This window comes from Lissotriton vulgaris, unplaced genomic scaffold (assembly GCF_964263255.1).
Source record: "Lissotriton vulgaris unplaced genomic scaffold, aLisVul1.2 SCAFFOLD_3859, whole genome shotgun sequence".
In the NCBI taxonomy this organism is placed as follows: domain Eukaryota; kingdom Metazoa; phylum Chordata; class Amphibia; order Caudata; family Salamandridae; genus Lissotriton; species Lissotriton vulgaris.
This window is the reverse complement of record NW_028252233.1, coordinates 16,255-41,464: the sequence shown is the minus strand read 5'-3', so window position 1 is coordinate 41,464 and position 25,210 is coordinate 16,255. Positions and strand designations below refer to the sequence as shown.

The following is a 25,210-nucleotide window of genomic DNA, read 5'->3' as shown; positions in this document are numbered from 1 at the left end:
AGATGAATTTCCACAAAAAAATTGTTACAAGCTTGGGAACCATAGGACGGGAAGGTGGTCCTTTTACCAGGTTGCAAATGGATTTTATTGAAATGCCAAGACATAATGGTTTACGTTATGTTTTGGTGTTTGTTTGTTTGTTTTCAAGATGGGTGGAAGCTTTTCCAACTCGTCATGCCAATGCTGCTACTGTGGCAAAATTACTTCTAAGAGAAATCATACCTAGGTATGGATTTCCGGTCACAATTGAAAATGATCGTGGAAGACATTTTGAGAACAGTTTGATGAAAAGAATCTGTAATGCTTTAAACATAGAACAGAAAATGCATTGTGCTTACAGACCACAAGCATCAGGTGTGGTTGAACAAATAAATGGCACAATTAAAAATAGGATCGCAAAGATGTGTGATGCTACAGGAGTGAAGTGGACTGATGCACTTCCACTCGTTCTAATGTCATTGAGAAGCATTCCAGATAGAAAAACAGGTCTTAGTCCTCACGACATCGTGATGGGCAGAGTGATGAGACAAGCATTTGTACCAGTTGGCAAATTGATGAGCATTAATGACAGTGCAATTTTTGAATATTGCCGAAATCTGTCTGATGTGATGCATTCTGTGTTTCATCAGGTGGGAACTGACATTATTACAAAAGAAAAGGTACAAGCTCATGATTTACAACCCGGTGACTGGGTTAGGACGAAGGTTCACCGAAGAAGGAACTGTTTGTCACCAAGGTGGCAAAGGCCACGTCAGGTTATCCTTATAACAACAAATGCAATAAAATGTAAAGGACTAAAAAGGTGGATACATCCAAGCCATACAATTCGTGTGTTACCTCCTGAAAATGATGAAGAAGGTGATATAACAGCTGACTCAGATTCAGAAAGAGACCCAGAAGATCCAGATTCTGATTCAGATTCAGATTCAGATTTTGGTGATCCCCAAGAAAATCAACATCAAGAAAATCTAGATGGAAGTCAGAACTTGAATAAAGAAGATCTGAATACTGGAATTCAAAGTGTTGATGATGATGATTTGCTTGAAGAAGAATCTCTGAGAGAAAAGAGAGATTCAGAAGAAGCAGAAGATTCTGAGCGAGACAAAAATCTGAGCGAAACTCTTGAAAAGCAAGAAAGAAGTAGCTCTGTGAACAAAAAGCTTGAAGCTAGGAAGCTGAAGGTGATTCCTGAAGAAGAGGAATTGCCAAGTACCAGTAAAGGTATTGTTTCAAATGGAGTGAAGTTGCCGAGTAGAGAAATTCCTAGATACAGATTTGATGTCTCAGATACAGACACTGAAAGTGATGAAGATTCTGAAATAAGAAAACAAAGAAAAAGAGCTTGGAAAACTGAATGCAACGAAAGTGTGCCAAAGAAAAAAGCCTTGAGAAAAGGAGACATTTGGCCTGAAGAAAATAATCTGAAATTCAAACTGGTAAAGAAATCAAAAGAACAAGTCAACGAAATTACTAGTCAAGGAAGTGAACTTGAAAAAAGTAACGAAGGTGAAAACAAAAAAATAGAAGTCATCACTCGCAAAACAAAAAGAATAATTAGGCCAAATCAGAAATATAGGTCTCCAGAATGGACCTATATAATCATTCCACCGATTGTTGAGGTAGACAGCAGTGGTCAAGAATTTTTAGAAAGTGACAGGGATTAAAATTTGTTAGAAATTAGTTGAGGATCTATTTCCTAGCACAAGGCTGAAGAAAACATGTATTAGGTACTTTTTGTTTCTTGGCATAAGGCTGAAGAAATTGTGTATTAGGTAACTTTGTTTTCTGGCATAAGGCTGAAGAAAATTTGTTAGGTGACATAAGGTCGAAGAAATTCTGTTTAGTTATTTTAAAAAAAAAAAATATTTTGTGACACAAGGTCGAAGAAAATTTGTTTAGGGTAAAAAAAAAAAAAAAAAAATATTTAAAAAAAAAATATATATATTTTAAAAGGGGGGATATAATTGTTATAATTGTTACTTACATTTACTTACATTTTATTTAAAATTTTTGTTTTTGTTTTTGGAAATGCCTAGATCAGATACTTCTAGGTGTACCATTTTTAAAAGGTGTTGTAAGATGACCTCAATTTGTGTGATATTATTAATTCTACTTTGGCTAATTTTAGCTGTGGTCTATCCTTTTGATGTTGATAAGCAAAAATCTAAGACTAATATTACTAGTAAAGCAGAATCTATTCATGAGAAGCATGCTGGCAGGTCCAGTAGAGTTATTAATCATGACCCACTGTCTCATCAAGATAGATCAATTGGTGATTTTTCAACCAATTCATTTTCAAGGCTTTTATCTGAATATGTCAAAGTAATGAATGTCAAAGATTGCTATGTGTGTGTAAAATTACCCACTTCTGTTTCTGAGGGAGTGACTTATAATATGTTACCTCTCACTTATGGCATTACCTGTAGTGTGATTACTAGTCTGTTCTATCAAACTGGTCGTCTGGAGTATTATTATTCAGACTTTGATGAGGTTTTTGCAAATCTCAAAATTGTAAATAGCTTAAACAAAGTAAGATCTGCGAAGCAGATGAGGGAATTCTTTTTAGTTACTAATGAATTAAACTATGAATATGCCTATAGAAATAATTTAACATGCAAAATGAGAGCTGAAGAAAAGACTTTCCTTAACATGGTTGAGGAGAGAAGGGCTGTTTACAAAAGAAATGAGAAACTAAAACATGCTAAGTCTAAATATTGGCAGTTAGAAGATGCTAAACTAAATGGTGTTAATACTAATGCAGCAATACATATTGATGAACCAGTTAGTGGAAATTTTGTATTAGGAGAGATAATACTTTGTACGATAATCTTTTTGTAGGTGCTAGTCAATGTGAAGATACTTATCGTATTGAAGGGGGATGGGGATTTAAAGGTGGAAAGGATCCAATTTTTCCTGGAATTTATTTTATTTGTGGCAATAAGGCTTATTTTAGTCTCCCAGATCACTGGTATGGGACATGCTATATCGGCCTGGTCTTTCCAAAAATATTTCATATTGACAGAAATGAAAAAGGTACCTTTGAATTTGGTGAACACTTGAATCAAAATAGATACAAAAGAGAAAGCTTCTCAGAAATTCTGGGAGACATTTTTGGTGCTGTTATTCCTATGGTGGGGGTAACGATGAATTCTATTAAAATTAGAAAAGTGTCCACAATTGTGGATAGGTTGTCAACTGATACTGCGAGCGGTTTTCAATTGGTTAGTACAGAACTTGTCGCAATCAGAAGTATGGCTATTCAGAATCGTCTTGCATTAGACATTCTGCTTGCAAAAGAGGGTGGAGTCTGTGGGGTCTTACATGTTCAACATTGCTGTACCTATATTCCTGACAAGAGTCGGGATATAGAGTTACTTGTTAAAAACATTACACATTTTCATGAAGAAATTGAACCTATGGAGGAAGAAACTTTTACGGAAAAGATTGGAAAAAGAATGGAGGCCATTAAAGATTGGTTTTCAGAACTTGGCAGGTCCATCATTGGCAAAGTGCTCTATCCAGTAATTGTCATTGTTATAATGATAATGCTGCTAAAAATTAGTTGTTTGATTCACAAAAGAAGGAAGCGTCAGAATGAAAAGAAAAGAATTTATAAAATCAAAAAGGAACAGGAAAAGGAATATGAATTAGAGGAAATGCGAAGAGCTCAGTTTGATAAAGATAATCAGACAGCTGAGACAGGGGTTTAGGGAAACTAATATCGAGAGAATTCAGTGTGTGTTGTCTCTAAAATGGGTGAAATTTTTCTAAAAATTTTTGGAGTGTTGTTTGGTGATTTTAATATCACCAGATGAGGGAGTTGATAGAGCGGGCTGCAGAAAATATTTTATTCTGGCCTGTGGATTCAATTCCCTATAACATTAACTGATTAATTAATGCACTGTTGCATGATTTATTTTACTAATTCAACCTAGATTAAGTTTGCACCACACATGAACACGCGGGAAACTAATTATATGTGCTTATGTGCATTTGCAAGTCTGTTTTTGTAACACATTATTAATATTGTCCTGTTTATTATGTCTGTCCTATTGTCTTTGTCACCATTAACATGCAGCTGATCATTCATGGCATGTGCTTTTATATGTGCTTATATGTGAGTCTTATGTTGTGTATTGTCTGTCTGTGTGTCATTTAATTATCTTTTTATTCTTTCAGAAACATAAAGCTGGACTACATGGAGAATGGTGGTTATTTTATGTGCTGCTTTAAATGTTTGCTTCTGCTAAATGTTTTTTATTAGTGGGTTAATTAATAATTAATAAGGGACTGGGTGGTACACAAGGGTTTGCTTTACTTGAATTAATCACTCTTTTGTGTTTGTTTAAATAATAGCTCAAGTGTGAGCTGAGGCCTAGTTCTTGCTTGGAGAAAGTTGGTCGGCCTGAATTGAGCAGAAGCTGAGCCAAGCTGCACGGTGAAAGAAAAAAAAACATTGCAAGAGGTCAATGAACTTGCTTCTCTGGCTCAGAACTTTATTAAAGAAAAGACTTTTAAATGGAGTTTATTCCATGGACTGCTCTGGCTGATCCTATTCAAGGTCGAGGAAGTGACAAGCGTGAATCTGCCGAGCTCTGGTGGAAGTGGATTGGCAACTTTTTGTTGCAAATGCCTCGGAAGTCGTTGTCACTTTGAATGGACAATGGCACAGTGACGCGCATATTCTCTGGACTAGTAGCTGAGGTGGTCTGATGGCCATAAACCAATCACAGTGCTGAACTTTACTAAATAATAACATTTAGTCAGATTTGAGAGCGAAAAATGATATAAAATTGGCTCTCTTGTGGGGTTGGGAACGTTCTTTTCCAGAGGGGCGAAGCGCTGTCGGATTGCCTTGGGAGAGTGTAAGCATGCAACTGTTTATTATTTGTTTCCCTTTCAGGCTTGAAAATTAACTTGGAGAAAAAGCTAATGTTTACTTAAATTTCATCATTTTTGATTAATTCTGACAGCTTACTTTGTGCCAATGATTAATGTGATTTGGATTAATAAAACTAAATGTTTGATTCTAATAAAGTGAGTTATTAAAGACTTTACTTATGAAATCTAAAAATAAACTTTTCAAAATGACAAGCTGGACTTGTTTATTGTAGATAGTTTATTGCATAGAGTCAAAATAACATATGATCCATTCACCTCATTCACTATGTTTATGGGCCTGGTATTGTTGGTAAGTGTGTTAGTGGAATGAGTCATCATTTATAAAGAATTTTAGTTTTTAGGCTCTTTCAACTCCATGTCCCCCGGGCAGCCATATTGGTGATATGCAGGACCCCCCCCCCCCCGTTAGGCTATGCGCGCTGCTGACTTTCGGGACACCAAGTCCCACACGCTGTGGTTAGCCCACTGCTCTGCCTCTGCCGCTGCTTCCAGGGGCCGTTTGCCTGCCTGCTGAGCCCCAAATCTGTGAGGGCGGTTGTTAATCTCTTTGTTGATCTGTCGTCTGCAAACTCGTAGCAAGTCAGCAGCAGCAGCGTCGAAGTTACCAACAATGTCTCAAGTGGTTTCCGTCAGAGCACTTTATAGCACTTTATAGCCAATGCTCTTACACGTCTTCTTCCACACAAATAGAAATAAATGCACTCGCTATTGTGCTATTATGCTCCAGTGCTCACCGTGTGTTTAACTACAGCTTTCCAAGCCTAATTGCAAGCTCTCCTCTCCTCCGGCTCCACACACAAACCATCCGACTCCAGACGACCTCAGGTGAGCTGTAACGCGTTTAGCAACCGCCGCACCACGCCGCACTCCGCTCCGCTCTACTCGCCCATGGACACATTCCTTTTCTTTAATACCGGCAAAAAGTGCATATATATTTTTTTATCAATCTGACTGCCCTTTAGTTTAGTTTAGTCCCGGAGGCAGGGGCAGATTCATGTAATTTATACACAACTGAATTGTCACTTATGCAGTCTTTCCCCTCACCTCACCTGTGCAACTCTGGAGTTTTGAGCCACTTCTGCTCCCTCCTCTTGTCCGCGGGAGCCCCTCGGCGGCACCGAGGCAGAAGACCCGAGTCCTGCAGCACAACTGGGAGACGGCCTCCAGGTGCGCCGCGCACTAGCCTGGAGCAACGCCCAGAGACCGCGCCGAGTCCGCACTCACTCCGCGGCCGAAGGAATCAGTGGCTCAAACACTGTCGTCACCTGCGGCCCGCGTCCAGCACAAGAAACCTCCAGGTAAGCTCTGTTTTCTCCGATTCGGACTCCGCCGAAGAAACCCTTGCAGGTTCGAAGAAGTAACGCTTATTTTAATATTCTGTGTTTGCAAATACCACTTTTAGAAAGTAGGTATTTGCTTGCCTAACCATTTGAGCCTTCCTCTGCTGTGTTGTGTATTCCTTGTCTGGGTTTGTGAGTGGTAGGCTGGGGAATTCCAGGAGACAGGCAGGGGCAGCCCGGTGGTGAATAGAGAGATCTGAATCTAGATGGGTGGGAGGAGTTCCACCTGGGACCTGAATAGGGCTGGGCTTTCCCTCTACAATGCTGGCTCCACCTCCTGTGGCTTGTCTGAAGTCTCTGGCCTGCACTGTGAAAGGAGAGGAAGAATCATGTCAACAGAGTGCTCAAGAGCTGTATCTTCCCTCCCCCGTGCTGGCTCCACCTCCTGTGGGGCATCTGATGTCCCTGCCCTGCACAGTGAAAGGAAGAAGAGAGCTATCTAAACAAATTGCTCAGGAACTGGTTTGGACTAGGCAGAGGCCTCTCTGCCTTCAGAGAACAAAGGATTCTGGGTTATAAATATTGGGACCCCGATCCCAAGAAATTAGATCTTTTCTGGAACAAGAAATCTTTCTGCCTAGGAGAAGAACCAAGAAAGCTGCAGGAGTTGGATTGCCCCTCTGCCAGTGTGCTGTTTGCTGGGTTGGCCTGCAGTGGTTGCTTCATTGCAGAGGGAAAGGAGAAGGAACTTTGTAAGGACTTTCATCTACAGAATATTCTCCAAGGGCTTGAACTGTGCTTGCCTCCTGCTGAAGTCTCAGGAACAAAAGGCTTCACCTCCAGCTCCCTCCTGAATTTCCTTGCTGGGAATTCTGACTCCAGTCACTGGAAGCTGGAAGCGCGATGCATCAAGATGAACCGTGTCGCCGCCGCAGCTGAAATTATCGCAATGCGGGAGAAGCGAAACTTTGTCGGATCTCCCTGGAAGCGTGTGTTCATCGAAGCTGCCTGCTGTCGCATCACCGGAGAAATGTGACACCATCGAGAGAGTCGTCATCGCATCACCGGAGAAGAGTGTCGCAGGGCCTGTCGTGGCTCCATAGTACAGAGTTGTCGCAAGGCAGCCAGGGCGTCATCGCATCGTCATCCCATCGCCGCATCAAGGGCGCCATCTTTTCGCATCGCAACCGGATCATCGCATCAAGGTGCCAACTTGCGCACCGCAACGGGCCCGCAAGTTGAGTAACTACTCATCACCTTTGCTCTGGTAAGGCTCACGACGAGTCCCCTACTCTGCGCAAGCATTGAGGCAGGACACAACCGTTCCCCCGGATCACGGAACCGACGCAACTCCCCTTTTACGAGCCTTTTGTTTACTTTGTGTATCGCATCCAGGTACTTTGTTGAGAACTTTGTTGCATTTACCAACAACTTGAACTAAGCAACTTGCATCATCTTTTAAGTCATCTTAAGTGTAGTATTGTGGATTTTTGCCATTTGTGGTCTTGTGTTTACAACCTGTGTTGTGTCCATCTGTAGTGTTTTCACTGTATTACTGTGGATATTCACAAATACTTAACACACTGCCTCTGAGATAAGCCTGTCTGCTCGTGCCAAGCTACCAAGGGGATGAGCAGAGGTTATTAAGGAGTGTAACCCCCTTATCCTGACTTAGAAGTAAGGGTCCCTATTTGGACAAAGGTGAATACCATTGCCAATTAGAGACCCCCAGAGTACTTGTAGTTCTCACAGTACACTAGCTGCACATCAGAATCGGCTTGTTCCTATACAATCCCTCTGTGGCTTCCTTGGTCTTGCGACCTGAATGTCTAGGCCACACACTTTCAGACCACAACCACCTCAAAACGGTGATTCAGTGGAGCAGAAGACATGCACCAGTACCTACTAGGAGGCTGTATGCTCCGGCCCTGCAGGACAGAGTCTTCTGTGATACTGTAAGTACACATATTGCCATCTTTGAGGAGAACAAAGGGACTGCTTCTACGACAGTGATAGAGTGGGATACCTTTAAGGGTGTCACATAAGGCCTGTGCATCAAGATGTAGCATGGTGTAAAACATGCCTTGTGAGCCAAGAACCTCTCCCATGAACAAACAATATGAACAGCGGAAATATATGTGGGGTAGCTGCATGAAACAAGAACATAATCACCCCTCTCCGAAAGGAGTAAAGAGAGGCAATGGTCAGACTAGGAACACTACACTATCAAATAGTAGCAAGGCTCCTATGGTTGTTGACCCCAAAGACCCCAAGAAACGGCAGTAGATCCCCGGTGGGAGAGATATTGAATGTGCAAGCAGATATAAACCAGGCTTTTCTGTAGTATCACACATCTGTCTACCAGGCCGAGGAGGGAGTGCAAGCTCCTCGATTAGATGAGTATTTGAATAGACTGTCGATTCCCAGACTTAAGCCCCTTCGGGGACATTCAACAGATGAAACCCTGACCACTGAGGATATTGGCTTCATGATTGACTATATCACGTGCAACAAAACTCCTGGGATGGACGGGTTCTCTGTAGACTTTTACTTCACCTACAGAGCAACCCTCACTCCAAAGCTTCTCCAAATGTACCAACAGGCCCGGCAGGAGGGCACATTGCCGGGATCCCTATGGAGGCTATGAGATTGGTCCTGCCTAAGCCCAACAGGGACCCCTGGAGATACGGTCCTACTGGCCACGGTACACCGAGCACAAGAATCGCAGGAAGGTCTTTGCAAACAGGCTGCTACCCTGCCTCTTTACATTGGCACCAAGACCAGAATAATTTTGTACCTGGGAGGAAAATGTATCTAAACCTATGATGCCTCTTGCGGCTGATGGAAGAGAATCTTCATGAATTGCCTCCATACAGAGCACTCTCACTAGATATAGAGAAGGCCTTCGACACCCTGGGGTAGTTTTACTTAGCGAAAGTGCTGATGTGCATGAAACAAGGAGCAGAAATACTGCATTGGATAAATCTCCTCTACACCAACCCGCTGGCCCGCATCTGGACAGGCAGAGATCTCAGTTTTTTTTTAAGCATGCAGCAAAGATACCCGCTGTCAATTACTTTTGCCCTAGCCATGGACCTGTTTGCTGGCCTGTTTTGTTCGCAGGACCAAGCAATCAGTATACAGAGTGAGCCAAATTGAGAGGCCTTATCACTGTATGCTGATGATGCATTTGTGTGCCTCAGGAATGTGTATGCGTATCCATCGCAGGTGATGAAGGTTCTAGATGACTTTGGTAGGACTTCCGGACTGAGGCTAAATTGGACCAAATCCAGCTTATATCCCAAGCGCAAACTCACAACTTAGAACAGGAAGTGCTGCCCTAATTAGCACTGGGGTGGCACCATGACCTCTTCAGGTATTTAGCGGTGAACTTACTACACCGAAGAAGATGTTATAGAGGGCAACTTAGGTGATGTCCAATGTTTGCAGCTCCCTGTCGTTTTGGGGTTCGTTGCCTCTATCAACCCATGGGTAGAGTGGAAGTTGCAAAAATGCTATTAATACATTTATACTGCTTCTCGACCCCTCTAGTTTACCTGCCCTGGCGCTTTTTCAGGAAATTGGACTCTGTTTCTGTTCTTATGGACTTAATCTGGGGAGCGGGCCACAAGAGAGTTGTGCTTTGCAAACTATACACTACCTTGGAACGGGATAGAGGAAAGGACATTTAAAAGACTAATAAAGAACTACAAACTACTGTGTGACTTGGAAGCCTATTATTTCTCAATACAGCCCTTGTTTGTGATCTTGTTACAGTTCTCACATTATCATCCACACTAGAAGAAATGGGAGCCTGGGGTGTCTGATCACAGAAACTCATTTACATACAAAAGGGGGTGAAAGCCTGTTCACAAAGCACAACACAACTTGTTTATGTAATAGTTTATACATTGCACAAGGAGTGTGATTCAGGTAACAGTGTGGGTGTGACGGGAACGAGCAGTCTTAGTTGCTGAGACATGAATGTCTGACGGGTGCATCTTTAGCTCTTTCAACTGATTGAGAGAGGGTGGCAGTCTCAAATTCTGGGGGCATAGATACTAACAGCTTCCCTCATAATATTTGCTTTTTGCATCTACAGTTGGTGCAGATGCCACCTAAGAGAGTAACCTTTCCAGCTAGGTAATATGCTTCCTGGAGTGAGCCTGCTTTGCTTTTCCCAAACTTTGGTCAGCAAAGGTAAATGTGTCTTCTACTAAAGTGTTCTTAGCTCGCTTTTGGTAACGTGGCTTGAGCAGTATGGCCTAAGGCGCGCTCAAAGGAAAAGCAAAACAGTGGAAGTCACAAATTTCAATTCAGTTTATTGAAAATAGACAAGGAACTTTAAGATTCAAACCAAGTTTAGATAAAAAAGAATATTTAACAATTATTCAGAAGCAAAATCTAAAGGAGGGCTGTGATTTAAGGATTATTAATTAGCAACTGTCAAAACCAAAAAAAAAAGTAAATGAATTTTTAAAAAAAGCTGATCCACTGAGTCGATCAGGAAGTCACATACAAAATTGTAGCTGACTTCACTAGCTATGCTTGAGGGGTCAAAGGTAAGTTTAGTCCCTGGTGATGATCAACACTTGAATTTGATGCAAGGCTTTTGGCTGAATCTGTCTCACAAGGTGACGAGCTGCACAGATGTGGCTTGAAGGGCAACATTCCCAGTTGAACCTGAATTCACAGCAATCAAAATCAATGAAACTTCAGGCAGTAACAAGAACTGCAAAGTCTTCGGAGCTTCCAAGTTATGGAGATGGTTCAAGGTTGATGATACAAAGCTTGGAGCGCGGTGTGAGACAAGCAGCGTACTGGAGTTCACGCTGGCGGTTCAAACATGAAACTTGTAACCGCCAAAGGTGTATCACAGCAGGTTCAAAGGTTGTTCAGCGATTCAAACCCATATCTCACTTATCCAAGTGGAAAGGTAGAATACCATTAAAGGCAGATCAAGGTGCAGGAATCTCAGGGTTTGGGCTCTCAGTGCTTACATTGTAGCCGTACAGCGAGGGTAAAAACTGTTCATCGTATAAAAATGTACACAAAGGATAAGACCTCAGAACCAATTAACAGCAAAGTACATTTCTGTGCTAATGTTGTGGTAAAACCAACAAAATCAGGTAAAAGGAAGAGGAGAAGGGAAAAATAAAAGCAAATCATGATAACATGGCTAACAACACAGAGAAATTACCAGATCCTACTACGGTAATGATAAATCACTGCTATACGAGGCCCTCAGGAGGCCCAATGATGTATCAAATCCAGGAAAATTACTTCAAGATATTTGTTGCCGCTCCCCAGCTAAACAGACACATCGGACGAGTGCTCTGGTGTTCGCGCAGGATCATCCAATTCACTCTAATAACAGCCCAAGTGCCCGTGTCCACTTTAGAGTTACCACAAAAATGACACACCCAGGTGGAGTTGGACACCTCGAAGGCTATTCACAAAGGTACCTTACACCTGTGAGTAATCTGTACATGCAAGGATGCTCGTAGAGTAACTTTGCTACTTGTATCTATTCACTATTACGATAACGTTACTCAAAAGTGTGGACTTGCACGTCTGCACACCCTTAAATAGATGTGGAGCAAAATGTACAAATGTAACTTACTAAATCATAAATGGAGCATTAGAAAGTGCAGCATAACCGACCACTGGTAATGCCTTCTAAAACTGCATATACATTCAAAAGAATGTTACAAAATTACCTATATTTTAAAAATAATTTTTGCATGATAAAATATGTTGACCTTTTAATTCATATTTTTTTTAAACTATTAAATAAATAATTTCAATTAATTCTATCCATAACTTTTTGTAAGGCAGTTCCACCTCTGAACAGAGTTGTGAAAGGAAATTTTGTAACTATGAGTACATAAAAAAAAGAATGATTTTACTGTAGGTGGGATTTTTCATACAAACCTTTGAAAAAAGATGTTTAAAATGAATTACATTTCAAGTTAATAGTGTTGCATCATTTGTATTTGTTATAAAGTAAATTTACATTCATATTTAACATACAAATATTTTATTTTTTCAAGTTTAATAAACTTGTAAAATGTTCCCTACATTTTTTACACAGGGAGAGCTTCACCCAAGTTGAATATATATAAAATTGTATTTTTTCTAAAGTCTAAATTAAAAGTAAGTAACATTTTTATTATGTATTTATAATTATTCATTGTGAGGTAGAGACATAATTGTAACAAGTGTAATTATACCTTACTAAAATTGATTGTTATATCAGTGTTTAAATTAAATAACACATTTTTATTAAAATAATCAAAAGTTTACTTTTGAGATATTTTTTGCCATTGAATTTTTAATTTTTTATTTTTAACTAGTTGCAGTTCCAGTGGATGGCTATGTGTGATATTGGACTTACTCTGGCTCTGAGCAGGAGTACATTTACGACTCTTTAGGTACATTATGGCTGTAGTGACTTTATAAGTGTGGTTAGTAAATAGAAATGGGCCTACTCTCTAGTGAGTGCCTGTCCTTCCCTAAACCCCTCCCTATACTTCTCTTTACTCCTGCCTTACCCCTCCCCTTTATTCATAAGTATTTAACATTTTACAGCTACTTCCCTCTATCACTCCCACATTTACTACTAAAACTATACTAACTTGTGCGGAAACTCTGCAGTCGAGGCAGACAACTCCACAAAGAAAAAGACAGGAGAGGCAGAACGACTGCACATAGTTTGTGAATCGCATTTTGTTGTACTTTCGTCGTCCTATAGTAGTTTATGAATAGGCCTGATTATCTGTGAGACTCTCTTGGGTGTATCTGATGTGATTGTAAAGCTTGTGAAACTGTCCTCAGCAGATGAGAAGCAGGTTCCATTTGTAGCAAAAAGAACATTGAAAAAGGCCGCTAAAGTGGATCTTTGTAATATGAGGCTGTGTCCTATTGGAACAGAAGTCATTAGAACAATTTAGGGTGGGGCAAGAATGGTTTGCATATGGTTGGCCTTGTCTTTAGTGGCACGGAGACTAGAGAATAATGTGGTGAGATGTTGCCGAGATTAATGACCAGTCCTTCCATCACTGTTAGTTTTTCTCAAAGATCAGCCCTCCGTGGCACAGAACAGATGTTGGTTCCATAGAGACCTAAGACAAAGGGACTCCTGCTGCAGACCCCTGGTGAGGGTCATTATGGGTGCAAACAGTTTGATGTTGCAAGCATTCCTGATCCTAGCAGCGTGGCCTCAAAGTTCAGGATCGAATGGCCTTTGTGGGTCAGAGCTCTGCATATAACACTCAGGGAGGAAAACACACTGAATGGAATGATGCCCCAAATAGTGGCTTAGGAATGATTTTAATTCAAGCATTTCCATCCCTCGCTGTGTGCTTTTCTCAGTAGACAGTTTGTAGAACAATCAATAGAGTGGAGTCTTTGTAGCTGCTTCATGTAAATGTTTTTTGATGCTGAAAGCTCCTCCTCAGTGTTTACAGTGAGCACCTTTTATTCTACCACATTGTCTCTCTTACGTAGAAAGGTTACATTTACAACTGAAGTTTTTGTCACATTGAGAGCACGGATCATTTTCTTTCTCATTGTGGGTTCTCTCTTGTTGAATGAAACTGAATCTCCAGCAGACGCTTCCCAGGCATTTAGACCAAAGACAAGGTTTTTACAGGTAAGTTCTCCCAAATTGAGTGAGACCAGATTCCAACTGAAACTTTTCCAGTATTCAGAGATCTAATAAGGTCTTTCCCCAGTATGAGTTCTTTCATGTCTAGTGAGATTCCTTTTCAGTCGGAAGCTTTTCTGGCATTCAGAGCACTGATACAGGTTATGCCCAGTGTGGGTACTTTCATGTGCAGTAAGGCTGGATTTCTGACTGAACCATTTCCAGCATTCAGAGCACTGATAAGGTTTTTGTCCAGTGTGAGTTCTTTCATGTAAAGTGAGAGTGGATTTGCAACTGAAGCTTTTACAGCATTCAGAGCACTGATAAGGTTTTTGTCCGGTGTGAGTTCTTTCATGAAAAGTGAGAGCGGATTTGCTACTGAAGCTTTTACAGCATTCAGAGCACTGATACGGTTTGAGGCCAGTATGGATTCTCTGATGTACAGTTAAAGCCGATTTGTGACAGAAACTTTTTTGGCATTCAGAGCACTGATACGGTTTATGCCCAGTGTGGGTTCTTGCATGTGTAGCGACACTAGATTTGCGAATGAAGCTTTTAGAGCATTCAGAGCACTGATACTGTTTGAGGCCAGTATGGATTCTCTGATGTACAGTTAAAGCGGATTTTTGACAGAAACTTTTTTGGCATTCAGAGCACTGATACGGTTTATGCCCAGTGTGGGTTCTCTCATGTAAAGTGAGATTGAATTTGCTACTGAAGCTTTTAAAGCATTCAGAGCACTGATATGGTTTGAGCCCAGTATGGATTCTCTGATGTACAGTAAAAGCGGATTTCTGAGAGAAACTTTTTGGGCATTCAGAGCACTGATACGGTTTATGCCCAGTGTGTGTTCTTTCATGTACAGTAAGGATGGATTCCTGACTGAAGCTTTTCCAGCATTCAGAGCACTGATAAGGTTTTTGTCCAGTGTGAGTTCTTTCATGTAAAGTGAGAGTGGATTTGCAACTGAAGCTTTTACAGCATTCAGAGCACTGATAAGGTTTTTGTCCGGTGTGAGTTCTTTCATGAAAAGTGAGAGCGGATTTGCTACTGAAGCTTTTACAGCATTCAGAGCACTGATACGGTTTGAGGCCAGTATGGATTCTCTGATGTACAGTTAAAGCGGATTTGTGACAGAAACTTTTTTGGCATTCAGAGCACTGATACGGTTTATGCCCAGTGTGGGTTCTTGCATGTCTAGCGACACTAGATTTGCGAATGAAGCTTTTAGAGCATTCAGAGCACTGATACTGTTTGAGGCCAGTATGGATTCTCTGATGTACAGTTAAAGCGGATTTGTGACAGAAACTTTTTTGGCATTCAGAGCACTGATACGGTTTATGCCCAGTGTGGGTTCTCTCATGTAAAGTGAGATTGAATTTGCTACTGAAGCTTTTAAAGCATTCAGAGCACTGATATGGTTTGAGCCCAGTATGGATTCTCTGATGTACAGTAAAAGCGGATTTCTGAGAGAAACTTTTTGGGCATTCAGAGCACTGATACGGTTTATGCCCAGTGTGTGTTCTTTCATGTACAGTAAGGATGGATTCCTGACTGAAGCTTTTCCAGCATTCAGAGCACTGATAAGGTTTGTCCCCCGTGTGAGTTCTCTCATGTCTAGTGCGAGTCTTTTTCAGTCTGAAGCTTTTGTGGCATTCAGAACATTGATACGGTTTGATGCCAGTATGGATACTCTGATGTTCAGTTAAACTGGATTTGTGATAGAAACTTATTTGGCATTCAGAACACTGATACAGTTTATACCCAGTGTGGGTTCTTTCATGTTCAGTAAGGCTGGATTTACGAGTAAAGCTTTTCAAGCATTCAGAGCACTGATAAGGTTTTTGGCCAGTGTGAGTTTCCTGATGTTGAATCAGACTGGCACTAAAACTGAAGCTTTTTTGGCACACGGAGCACTGATACTGTTTACGCCCGGTGTGGATTCTTTCATGTATCGTAAGGTTGGATTTGTGACTGAAGCCTTTCTGGCATTCGGGACACTGATAGGATTTTCGTCCAGCACTAGTTTTCTCATGTTTAGTGAGGTGGGATTGATGACTAAAGCTGTTCTCACATTCATTGCTCTTATTCAAGTTGTTTGTTTCTCCAAATTCGGTCTGTTCCTGAATACATGCCATCTTCAGACTAAATCTGATTCCAGAGTCTGTTTTTGTTTGTGTTACACTCAGCATTAACTCCTAAACTACACTGCAGAAGTTCTTCTTCACATTTGTATTTAACTAATTATAGTTTTTACCTGGAGATCATTTTCCTACCTTTGAAGGCACCTATCTAACTTGTCTTATTAGCTTTCACTGAGGAGCCCCTTGTATTGATTAAGAGGCCTCTCAGGGATTCATTTTCTCCAAGTTATGCCCGGGTGAATTCTCTCTTGTTTAATTAGTCTTATTTAGTGATTCGAGTTTATCACCTTTGATTTAGGAGTTTTAAAAAAACTGATAAGGTCTTTGGGCTTTTGTGTTTGCCTGTTAGGTATGTTTGTTCATACAAGTAATGACAGCTGATTAGGGCATGCCAGGGTGGTTTATGAATTATTAATAGCGTAACACCGGCCACTTTTATACTTGCTGTGCCAGTATATGCTTTTTTGCTCAGTGGCTAAGACATGTACATGATCCACTTTGGAAGTTACAGGACACTTTGAAACCACTCGGATCAACCCAAGAGACAGAGTTGGTGGGGGAAAATCTTCCTATATTGGAAATGATAATCCAGCATCTTTGCTGTAACGACATCTGAGAAAGTGTATTTAGAATGACTTTCTTTTAAATGATCTTTTTCTTCCTCTTGTCTCCAGGAGACAGAGACAAAAGCTTGCACTTGTAAACCGAGGATATTAGTCTTTTTGACCGTTCTGTCACATTACAACACGTCTACGGGTGCTGATCTGTTGGAGAGGGTTTGGGTCTCCAAAGCATTTCTCATAAACCATCAAACAGAATTTAAATCACTGACTTTTCTCAAGTGCACTGCGTGGGGATCAATTGTGGCCAATGTTCTCCTTAATCTCAGTTACGGACATTTGGTAAACATTTATGGCCATTTTACTTCAGGGATTTGGCTACTTTCACATTCACCAGATTCTTCTGCTCCAACATCCTCACTATTTCTGGCACGTAGAATGTGTTTCTTCTCAAGAGCTTGAGAATGTTTTAACTTTCCTTGAAATAATCCTTTTCGTTGTGTTTCACAAAATTTAAACCTTCTTTTTTCTGTTCATGCTTCAGTCACCTGTAGAAATGGAGTCAGATATTGTAATTGAACACAAAGAAAACATTCATGACTGTATATTTTGCACAAAGAAAGTATTGACAAAAACAAGATAGGAAATCAGTTGAGTAGCATTTCTGATAGTGGTGAAACAGCTCTGGACACTGTGTGGATCGGGAGCTTCGGATCACTGGAGCTCATGGATGTGAGAGCAAACGTACAAGTTGCACATATATTGTGACACCGATTCTCTGCCAACACTATCAATTTACAATTGTTGTGGCAAAGACTGGCATCACAAGATATTTGTAATTTTTTTAATGAATTATCAGCTGTTATTTACTCCAATGCCCACCTAGACTATTAATCTATTCCCTTTTCCAGTGATCTAGGAAGGGACATTTTGTTGAACGAAAGAATTGGCCTTGTTGTACTCAGTACTTTAAATGCCACTGTGGACTGATGCTGTGTCCAGTTAGCTCAGTGGAATTCACTATTTCAAATTGTGCAGATGATAAGGACTTACTTTGTGGCCCAGAACTCATCACACTCCTCTGACAGGACGCGGGTACTGCAACCCCTGAACAAGAGAAAAAAACAGCACAACAGTAAAGGAAACCAAAAAGGGTCAAGAAAAGAAAAACACAAAACAGAGGAAAGAGAAAAAAGGCTATCTTCCACTCTCACTACAGGGGTCCAGCATAGGAAACTCTGAAGCAGATGCGTGTGAACCCATAAGTTACTTCTAAACCCAATGCCCCCAAGGTCAGCACCAGGCGCAGCTCCACCGGCCGCACCACCCTAAAGCAAGCCCTGTGTGCATGTGTGTCCACGCACATGTACTGTGTCTTTTGCTTGTAGTAGATAAGACACAAAAGGATAGTTTAGGAGGACGCAATGAGATGGAAGTCAGATCCAGAGATGAAAGATGCTGAAAGAACGGACATAGGGAGGATAGTATCATGTGGTCTGGAAGAGGAGACAAATGTGCCAATAGTTAAGGAGCTGCTGGGCAAAAATGACCTAAAAAGGAACTGGACTTGCACTACACCCCCCAACATGTTCCAAGGGTGGAATGTGGCTCCATCAGGTGATTATCAGAGGTTTGATAACAACAAGAATAGTGCACAGAGGGAGTCAAATATTGTAGTCGAAGAGACAGAAAAACAGATCAAGAAAGGGAATAGAGAAAGAAGAAACAGGGGAAAAAGAAACTTAGAGTTATAGGAATACTTACCAGACAATTATTTTATTTTTTGTTCCTCCAAGGGTGGCAGCCACGCTGCACTGCCTGGTCATCCCAGCATACCTTGAAAGGAAGTAAAGAAATGGTTTTGCGTCAGACGACTATCAAACTTCATCACATTTTACAAATAACCGTCCTGAACTTACAAAACAAAAGAATCTCTTGTTCTCTGGAGGCCATTGTGAAGCAACTCTGGTTATGAATACATATTTTTTTTTTGGTTCAAGGACCATGATCCTTTGCTGGAAAAGGTCCTTGTGAATATAGAGTGCCCCCACAGTCTCAGAGAACAAACCCTAACACTCCAGTAACTTCTTCATAACCCCCATCTTTCCATTTACAGACCATGAAACTTGCAAATCAAAACAATCTGGTTTGCAAAGGTATGTTAATGTCCTTGTACATAATTCTACCCACCGTTCATAAATCAGTCTAAGCAGACTCAGATTTATACAAACCATGCTCTCGGAGCAACAGCAATTTAAGTTCAAGCTGATGCAGAGTTTGAATGCTAAGCAATGGAAGCAACAAGGCATCCATGTGTTGGCGCTTTTTATCTATAACTTATCTGAAGGGATGATGCAGAGGGTCAGTATAAATAAACCCTTCACGAGACAAAGCTTGGAACATTGAAATGTTTAGACCTCCATGGAAGACAACGGAGCAGCAGCAGCCTATACAACCTGATCTAGGCCCGCTGCTCTCAACATTACAATGTCCTAATACACAGCCTCTGCCTCTCTGAAATATAGGGATTGGACAGGAGAAGGCAGAAGATACAGCCTGCAGCAGGGCACACAGGAGCCTTCCCCCGTATCTCGCAGTGTCACTGGTGTCTCGGAAAGTGGGGGTGTTCTGCTCATCTCCTACATCTCCCGGCTCACCTGAATGATGAAAAGCAGTTTAGCTGAGCCCAGAGAGAACCGGGGGCTGACTTCAGCCTCCTTTCACAGCTATTGCTGTGAATGTTCAACTATTAACCGCCGTGGTCCTGCATGCGGGTGTTAACTGTTCAACATTACCACTTACAGCAATTCGGAGTACCAGAGGTGTTTCAACCCCCTCGGTCTATGGGACACCGTTGTTTTTATAAATTAACACATTCTGCCCTCATAGGGCAAACAGTTTAATGACCTTATAGTCAGCCATAGCAGGCAATACTGCCCATTAAAGGATCGCTCCCTTGGTAAAGGCCCTTGCCCTTGAAGCTGCAACAAGCTACAAAGCTATATTAAAGGTTTCAAATAATTACTGAAGGCATAAACATGGGTACTCAGTCAGAGAAATAATTATCATAATATTTGCAGGCGGATCACATAAAAGTAACATCTAAAGTATATCAAAAGCCAGAATCAGAAATAACTCTTGATGTAAAGTCAATAAACAGACCACCACAACAAATGTGTGCTAAGAAATAAGAAAAAGTTTTTCTATAATATCAAATAGCAAACTGACATAGAATCTGCTTTTTAAAAATCAAGAAAAAGTTCTTAAGTCCAATATCAGTAAGAGGACTGACATGTAGTCTGCCTTTAGGAAAAGGATAAAATAAAACAATTCCAGCAAATATCCCAAAACAGTCATTTTATATGTTTTTAGACAGAACACATTATTGACATGGTTCATGATGAGGTAAAAATGACAGCAATCAATGAATGTTCATGAAAACATGGCACAACAAAATGAAATTTAATAAACCACACCTACAAAATGAGTAATGAATTGTGACTCTTCCCCAAAAAGCCACAAGTCATTTTACAAGGTGATTCCCTAACATAATAACTGTATCTTAATCACAGTTTAAGTTTCTGGCCATTCATGTATGACCCAATTTGTACGGGAACATTTGCTGACAGATTATTACTTGTTTATTAGAAATGCCTACAACTTGGACTCCTTTCCCAAGAGGGGTGGGTTGGGAGCTCTCATCAGTCTGACTGTGGAACGGGTAGCACATTTATTGATTAAAAGTGATGCTAGATTCCCATTTACTTCTTCTTCAGAAGGGCCACTCTGGGTGACCTCTAGGACTGCCCCAAGCATGCAATCCTTCTCCCGTATCAGGCACCGTCATTGTGTCTGAATCAGTCCAGTAGAAACTCCTAGTGTAGATGCAAGTCGTGGAAAATTCTTATTAATCACTAAAGGATTTTGTTGAAATCTTGAATGTGTTGAGAATTTGGCGTTCTATTCTGCATTGGGCTGTGGGACTATCTGGACTGTAGGTATGTTCCAATATATCTGCCTTTGATCCTGCATGCTCGTAACAAAGGCCAGTTGGGCTGGGACCATTGACTGAGACATACCTTTCGGTGCCATCTGATTCATGTTCCAGTTTCCCAGGTTCCTGCAAACATCGCACAGATCATGTCTTATTCTGCACATTGTTAGTGTTTGAGGTATTTAAATTGCCACTGTTAGTAAACCCTATACCCTAAGCAGGGCCGGACTGGCCGTAACAGGCTTCCAGTTTTTCCCCAGGAAGCTATAAGAGTGGGGACCGACTGTTTAGTGCCGGGAAACATATTGGTCACTAGGGGCTGGTTTTGCTGTGGTGCTGCTATATCGCCCCCAGCAACAAAAGAGGCAGGGAGCTGGTCCGTCAAAATTGTCAGGCCTGGTTTGGGTTCCCAGTACGGCCCTGACCCAGAGGAACAACATTTCCTCCTTCCACATACAGAACATCATTACTCTGCACACCAACGCCGTGCATATCCAAATTCATACCAGCAACAGACCCAGAATCAAAACAAGAATACAATCCGTGAGAACCACTTTCGTCACCCGTCTGGAAAAATCTTGTCTGAGCGCTCATTATTTTTATTTTGATCTTCTTCTGCTTAGTAATACAATTGTCACTACAGTACTTTGGTTACAACAAAGTCTCATGCAGAATGTTGGTCTGCAGCCCCTCACATTTTGCTGAATATGTGCACTAACCTCTGGATGCAATGCTAAATAATGCGTCCGATTTCACCCGGTCTTCGACTTTGCAATATTGTCTGTAAATCTGCATTAATCTCTTGTAATACATAATAAAATATTTTGAGGCGCTTCACTCTGTGGCTCTTCAATTGGCCAGTTTACAAGCAACTTACACTCATTCCACAAATCTCTTGGGACAACAATGAACAAACTTAAACTCAGCTCTCTACCACCCTGCCTGGACGAACAGGTCTCATCTCCACTGCATCCGTCCTGGACAGGCCCCACCTTCTATGAACCACCCAAACACAGGACAGGCCTCACCTCATCTGCAACCCTGGACAGGCCTCTCCCCCTCTGCACCCCTAGACAGGCCTCACATCCTCTGCACCCCTGGACAGGCCTCACCTCCTCTGCACCCCTGGACAGGCCTAACCTCCTCTGCACCCCTTGACAGGCCTCACATCCTCTGCACCCCTGGACAGGCCTCTCCTCCTCTGCACTACTAGACAGGCCACACCTCCTCTGCACCCCTGGACATGCCTCACCTCCTCTGCCCACCTGGACAGGCCTCACCTCCTCTGTACCCATGGACAGGCCTCACCTCCTCTGCACTGCTAGACAGGCCACACCTCCTGTGCACCCCTGGACAGGCCTCTCCTCCTCTGACACTTGGGCAGGTCTCACCTTCTCTGCACCCCTGGACAGGCCTCACCTCCTCTGCACCGCAGGCCTCACCTCCTCTGCTCCCCTGGACAGGCCTCTCCGCCTCTGCACCCCTGGACAGGCCTCTCCTCCTCTGCACGGCTAGAAAGGCATCACCTCCTCTGCAACCCTGGACAGGCCTCTCCTCCTTTGCACCCCTGGACAGGCCTCTCCTCCTTTGACCCCCTGGACAGGCCTCACCTCCTCTGCACCCCTGGTTAGGCCTCTCCTCCTCTGCAGCCCTGGACAGGCCTCACCTCCTATGCACCCTGAACAGCCAACTCTTCCTCTGCATTCCTGGACAGGCCTCACATCTTCTGCACCTCTGGACAGGCCTCAGCTCTTCTGCACCCCTGGACAGGCCTCACCTCCTTGCACCCCTGGACAGGCCTTACCTCCTCTGCACCTCTGGGCAGGCCTCTCCTCCTCTGCACCCCTGGACAGGCCTCACCTCCTCTGCACCCCTTGACAGGCCTCTCCTCCTCTGCACCCCTGGACACGCCTCACCTCCTCTGCACCCCTGGACCTGCCTCACCTCCTCTGCACCCCTGGACAGGCCTCTCCTCCTCGCCACCCCTGGACAGGCCTCACCTCCTCTGTACCCCTGGACAGGCCTCACCTCCTATGCACCCCCTAGACAGGCCTCACCTCTTCTGCACCCCTGGACAGGCCTCACCTCCTCTGCACCCCTGGACAGGCCTCACCTCCTCTGCACCCCTTGACAGGCCTCACCTCCTCTGCACCCCTGGATATGCCTCACCTCCTCTGCCCACCTGGACAGGCCTCACCTCCTCTGCACCAATGGACAGGCCTCCCCTCCTCTGCACTCCTGGACAGGCCTCACCTCATCTGCACCCCTGGACAGGCCTCTCCTCCTCTGTACCCCTGGACAGGCCTCTTCTCCTTTGCACCCCTGGACAGGCCTCGCCTCCTCTGCACCCCTGGACAGGTCTCACCTCCTTTGCACCCCTTGACAGGCCTCACCTCCTCTGCACCCCAGGCCTCACCTCCTCTGCACCCCTGAACAGGCCTCTCTGCCTCTGCACCCCTGGAAAGGCCTCTCCTCTTCTGCACCCCTGGACAGGCATCACCTCCTCTGCACCCCTGGACTGGCATCACCTCCTCTTGATCCCTGGACAGGACTCTCCTCCTCTGCCCCCCTGAACAGGCCTTACCTCCTCTGCACCCCTGGACAGGCCTCTTCTTCTCTGCACCCCTAGACGGGCCTCACCTCCTATGCACCCTGGACAGGCCACTCCTCCTCTGCATTCTTGGACAGGCCTCACCTCCTCCTCACCCCTGGACAGGCCTCTGGGCCTCTGGACAGGCCTCACCTCCTCTTCACCCACTGGACAGGCCTCTGCACCCCTGGAAAGCCTCTCCTCCTCTGCACCCCTGGACAGGCCTCTCCTCCTATGCACCCCTGGACAGGCCTCGCCTCCTCTGCACCCCTGGACAGGCCTCCCCTCCTCTGCACCCTACGTACAGGCCTCACCTCCTCTGTACCCCTGGACAGGCCTCTCCTCCTCTGTACCCCGTGGACAGGCCTCTCCTCTTCTGCACCCCTGGACAGGCCTCTCCTCCTCTGCACCCTCCGTACAGGCCTCACCTCCTCTGCACCCCTGGACAGGCATCACCTCCTCTTGACCCCTGGACAGGACTCTCCTCCTCTGCCCCCCTGAACAGGCCTTACCTCCTATGCACCCTGGACAGGCCACTCCTCCTCTGCATTCTTGGACAGGCCTCACCTCCTCCTCACCCCTGGACAGGCCTCTGGGCCTCTGGGCCTCTGGACAGGCCTCACCTCCTCTTCACCCACTGGACAGGCCTCTGCACCCCTGGAAAGCCTCTCCTCCTCTGCACCCCTAGACAGGCCTCTCCTCCTATGCACCCCTGGACAGGCCTCGCCTCCTCTGCACCCCTGGACAGGCCTCCCCTCCTCTGCACCCTACGTACAGGCCTCACCTCCTCTGTACCCCTGGACAGGCCTCTCCTCCTCTGTACCCCGTGGACAGGCCTCTCCTCTTCTGCACCCCTGGACAGGCCTCTCCTCCTCTGCACCCTCCGTACAGGCCTCACCTCCTCTGCACCCCTGGACAGGCCTCACCTCCTCTGCACCCTGGACAGGCCTCTCTTCCTCTGTACCCCTGGACAGGTCTCGCCTCCTCTGCACCCCTGGACAGGCCTCACCTCCTCTTTACCCCCTGGACAGGCCTCTGCACCCCTGGACAGGCCTCTCCTCCTCTGCACCCCTGGACGGGCCTCTCCTCCTCTGCACCCCTGGACAGGCCTCTCTTCCTCTGTACCCCTGGACAGGTCTCGCCTCTTCTGCACCCCTGGACAGGCCTCACCTCCTCTTTACCCCCTGGACAGGCCTCTGCACCCCTGGACAGGCCTCTCCTCCTCTGCACCCCTGGACAGGCCTCTCCTCCTCTGCACCCCTGGACAGGCCTCACCTCCTGGGCTCTCTACTCCTCCTGGGTCTGGGGGGGGGGGTCTGTGAGGGTCTGAAGATGGAGGTAACTGCAAACACAGACAGACAGGGCTCCTCCCTCCTCTGCAACAGGCTGGACACAGAGCACAGGGAGGAAGTGATGTCAGCACTTGCTGCTGGTGCTGTCTCTGCCACCGCTTACCTGGAAGAGGAAACCCTCCTCACTTTCATCCACCGTACAGCTCAGTTGGTTTCATCAGCAGACGAGGTGCGCCATCTGGTGGCCGCTGACAGAACCGCCACCTCCAGGCTCCAGAAGTGAATACATTTCACATAAACAAGCATTGGTGCCTGTAAAGACCTGGGATTTCAGATGTCACAGACGGGAATGTTTTTAAGGGTCAGACAGTTCAACTACAGGGCCTCACACTTGGCTGCTGTAAAAAAGCATTTATAGCTTCACTTCAGATGAGCATCTTCCAAACACTGATGTAAAGGACTTAAGAGTATTTACAGAAAGGTGACAAGTGGCAGTCTGTATTTCAAATCATAATATATCTGTATTTCAATTAATATATCTGTATTTCAATTAATATATAGGTATATGGGTCAGTTTTGCAATTAAGCTGGGCAGCTTATTTATTCTTTTAAATCATTTATTAGCAGTTTTTCAAATCCACAACGTCCTAGATAGCAAAGTAAACAGAGGTAAATACCATGGAGTTGGAGACACCAGATCAGTGATAATGAGGCATAGGTCATGTGTCTAAGCGACAATTGAAGGAACAGCTTATTTCTAATTTTCCTGTGCCTGTGGCTTATTCCTTATATTTAATATG

At 43.9% G+C, this 25,210-nt stretch overlaps 1 protein-coding gene across 1 annotated transcript; it reads right to left on the bottom strand.

The window, feature by feature from the left end:
• Positions 1-13,485: 13,485 nt before the first annotated feature.
• On the bottom strand, positions 13,486-24,519 carry LOC147662625 (uncharacterized). The gene is made up of 4 exons (XM_086951038.1): positions 24,394-24,519; positions 18,299-18,370; positions 17,588-17,641; positions 13,486-17,082 (listed from the first exon to the last, which is right to left on the bottom strand). Exon 4 carries the CDS (start codon positions 16,020-16,022, stop codon positions 13,899-13,901), a length of 2,124 nt encoding a protein of 707 aa, XP_086807164.1. The 5' UTR covers positions 16,023-17,082; positions 17,588-17,641; positions 18,299-18,370; positions 24,394-24,519; the 3' UTR covers positions 13,486-13,898.
• Between the last annotated feature and the right edge of the window lie 691 nt (positions 24,520-25,210).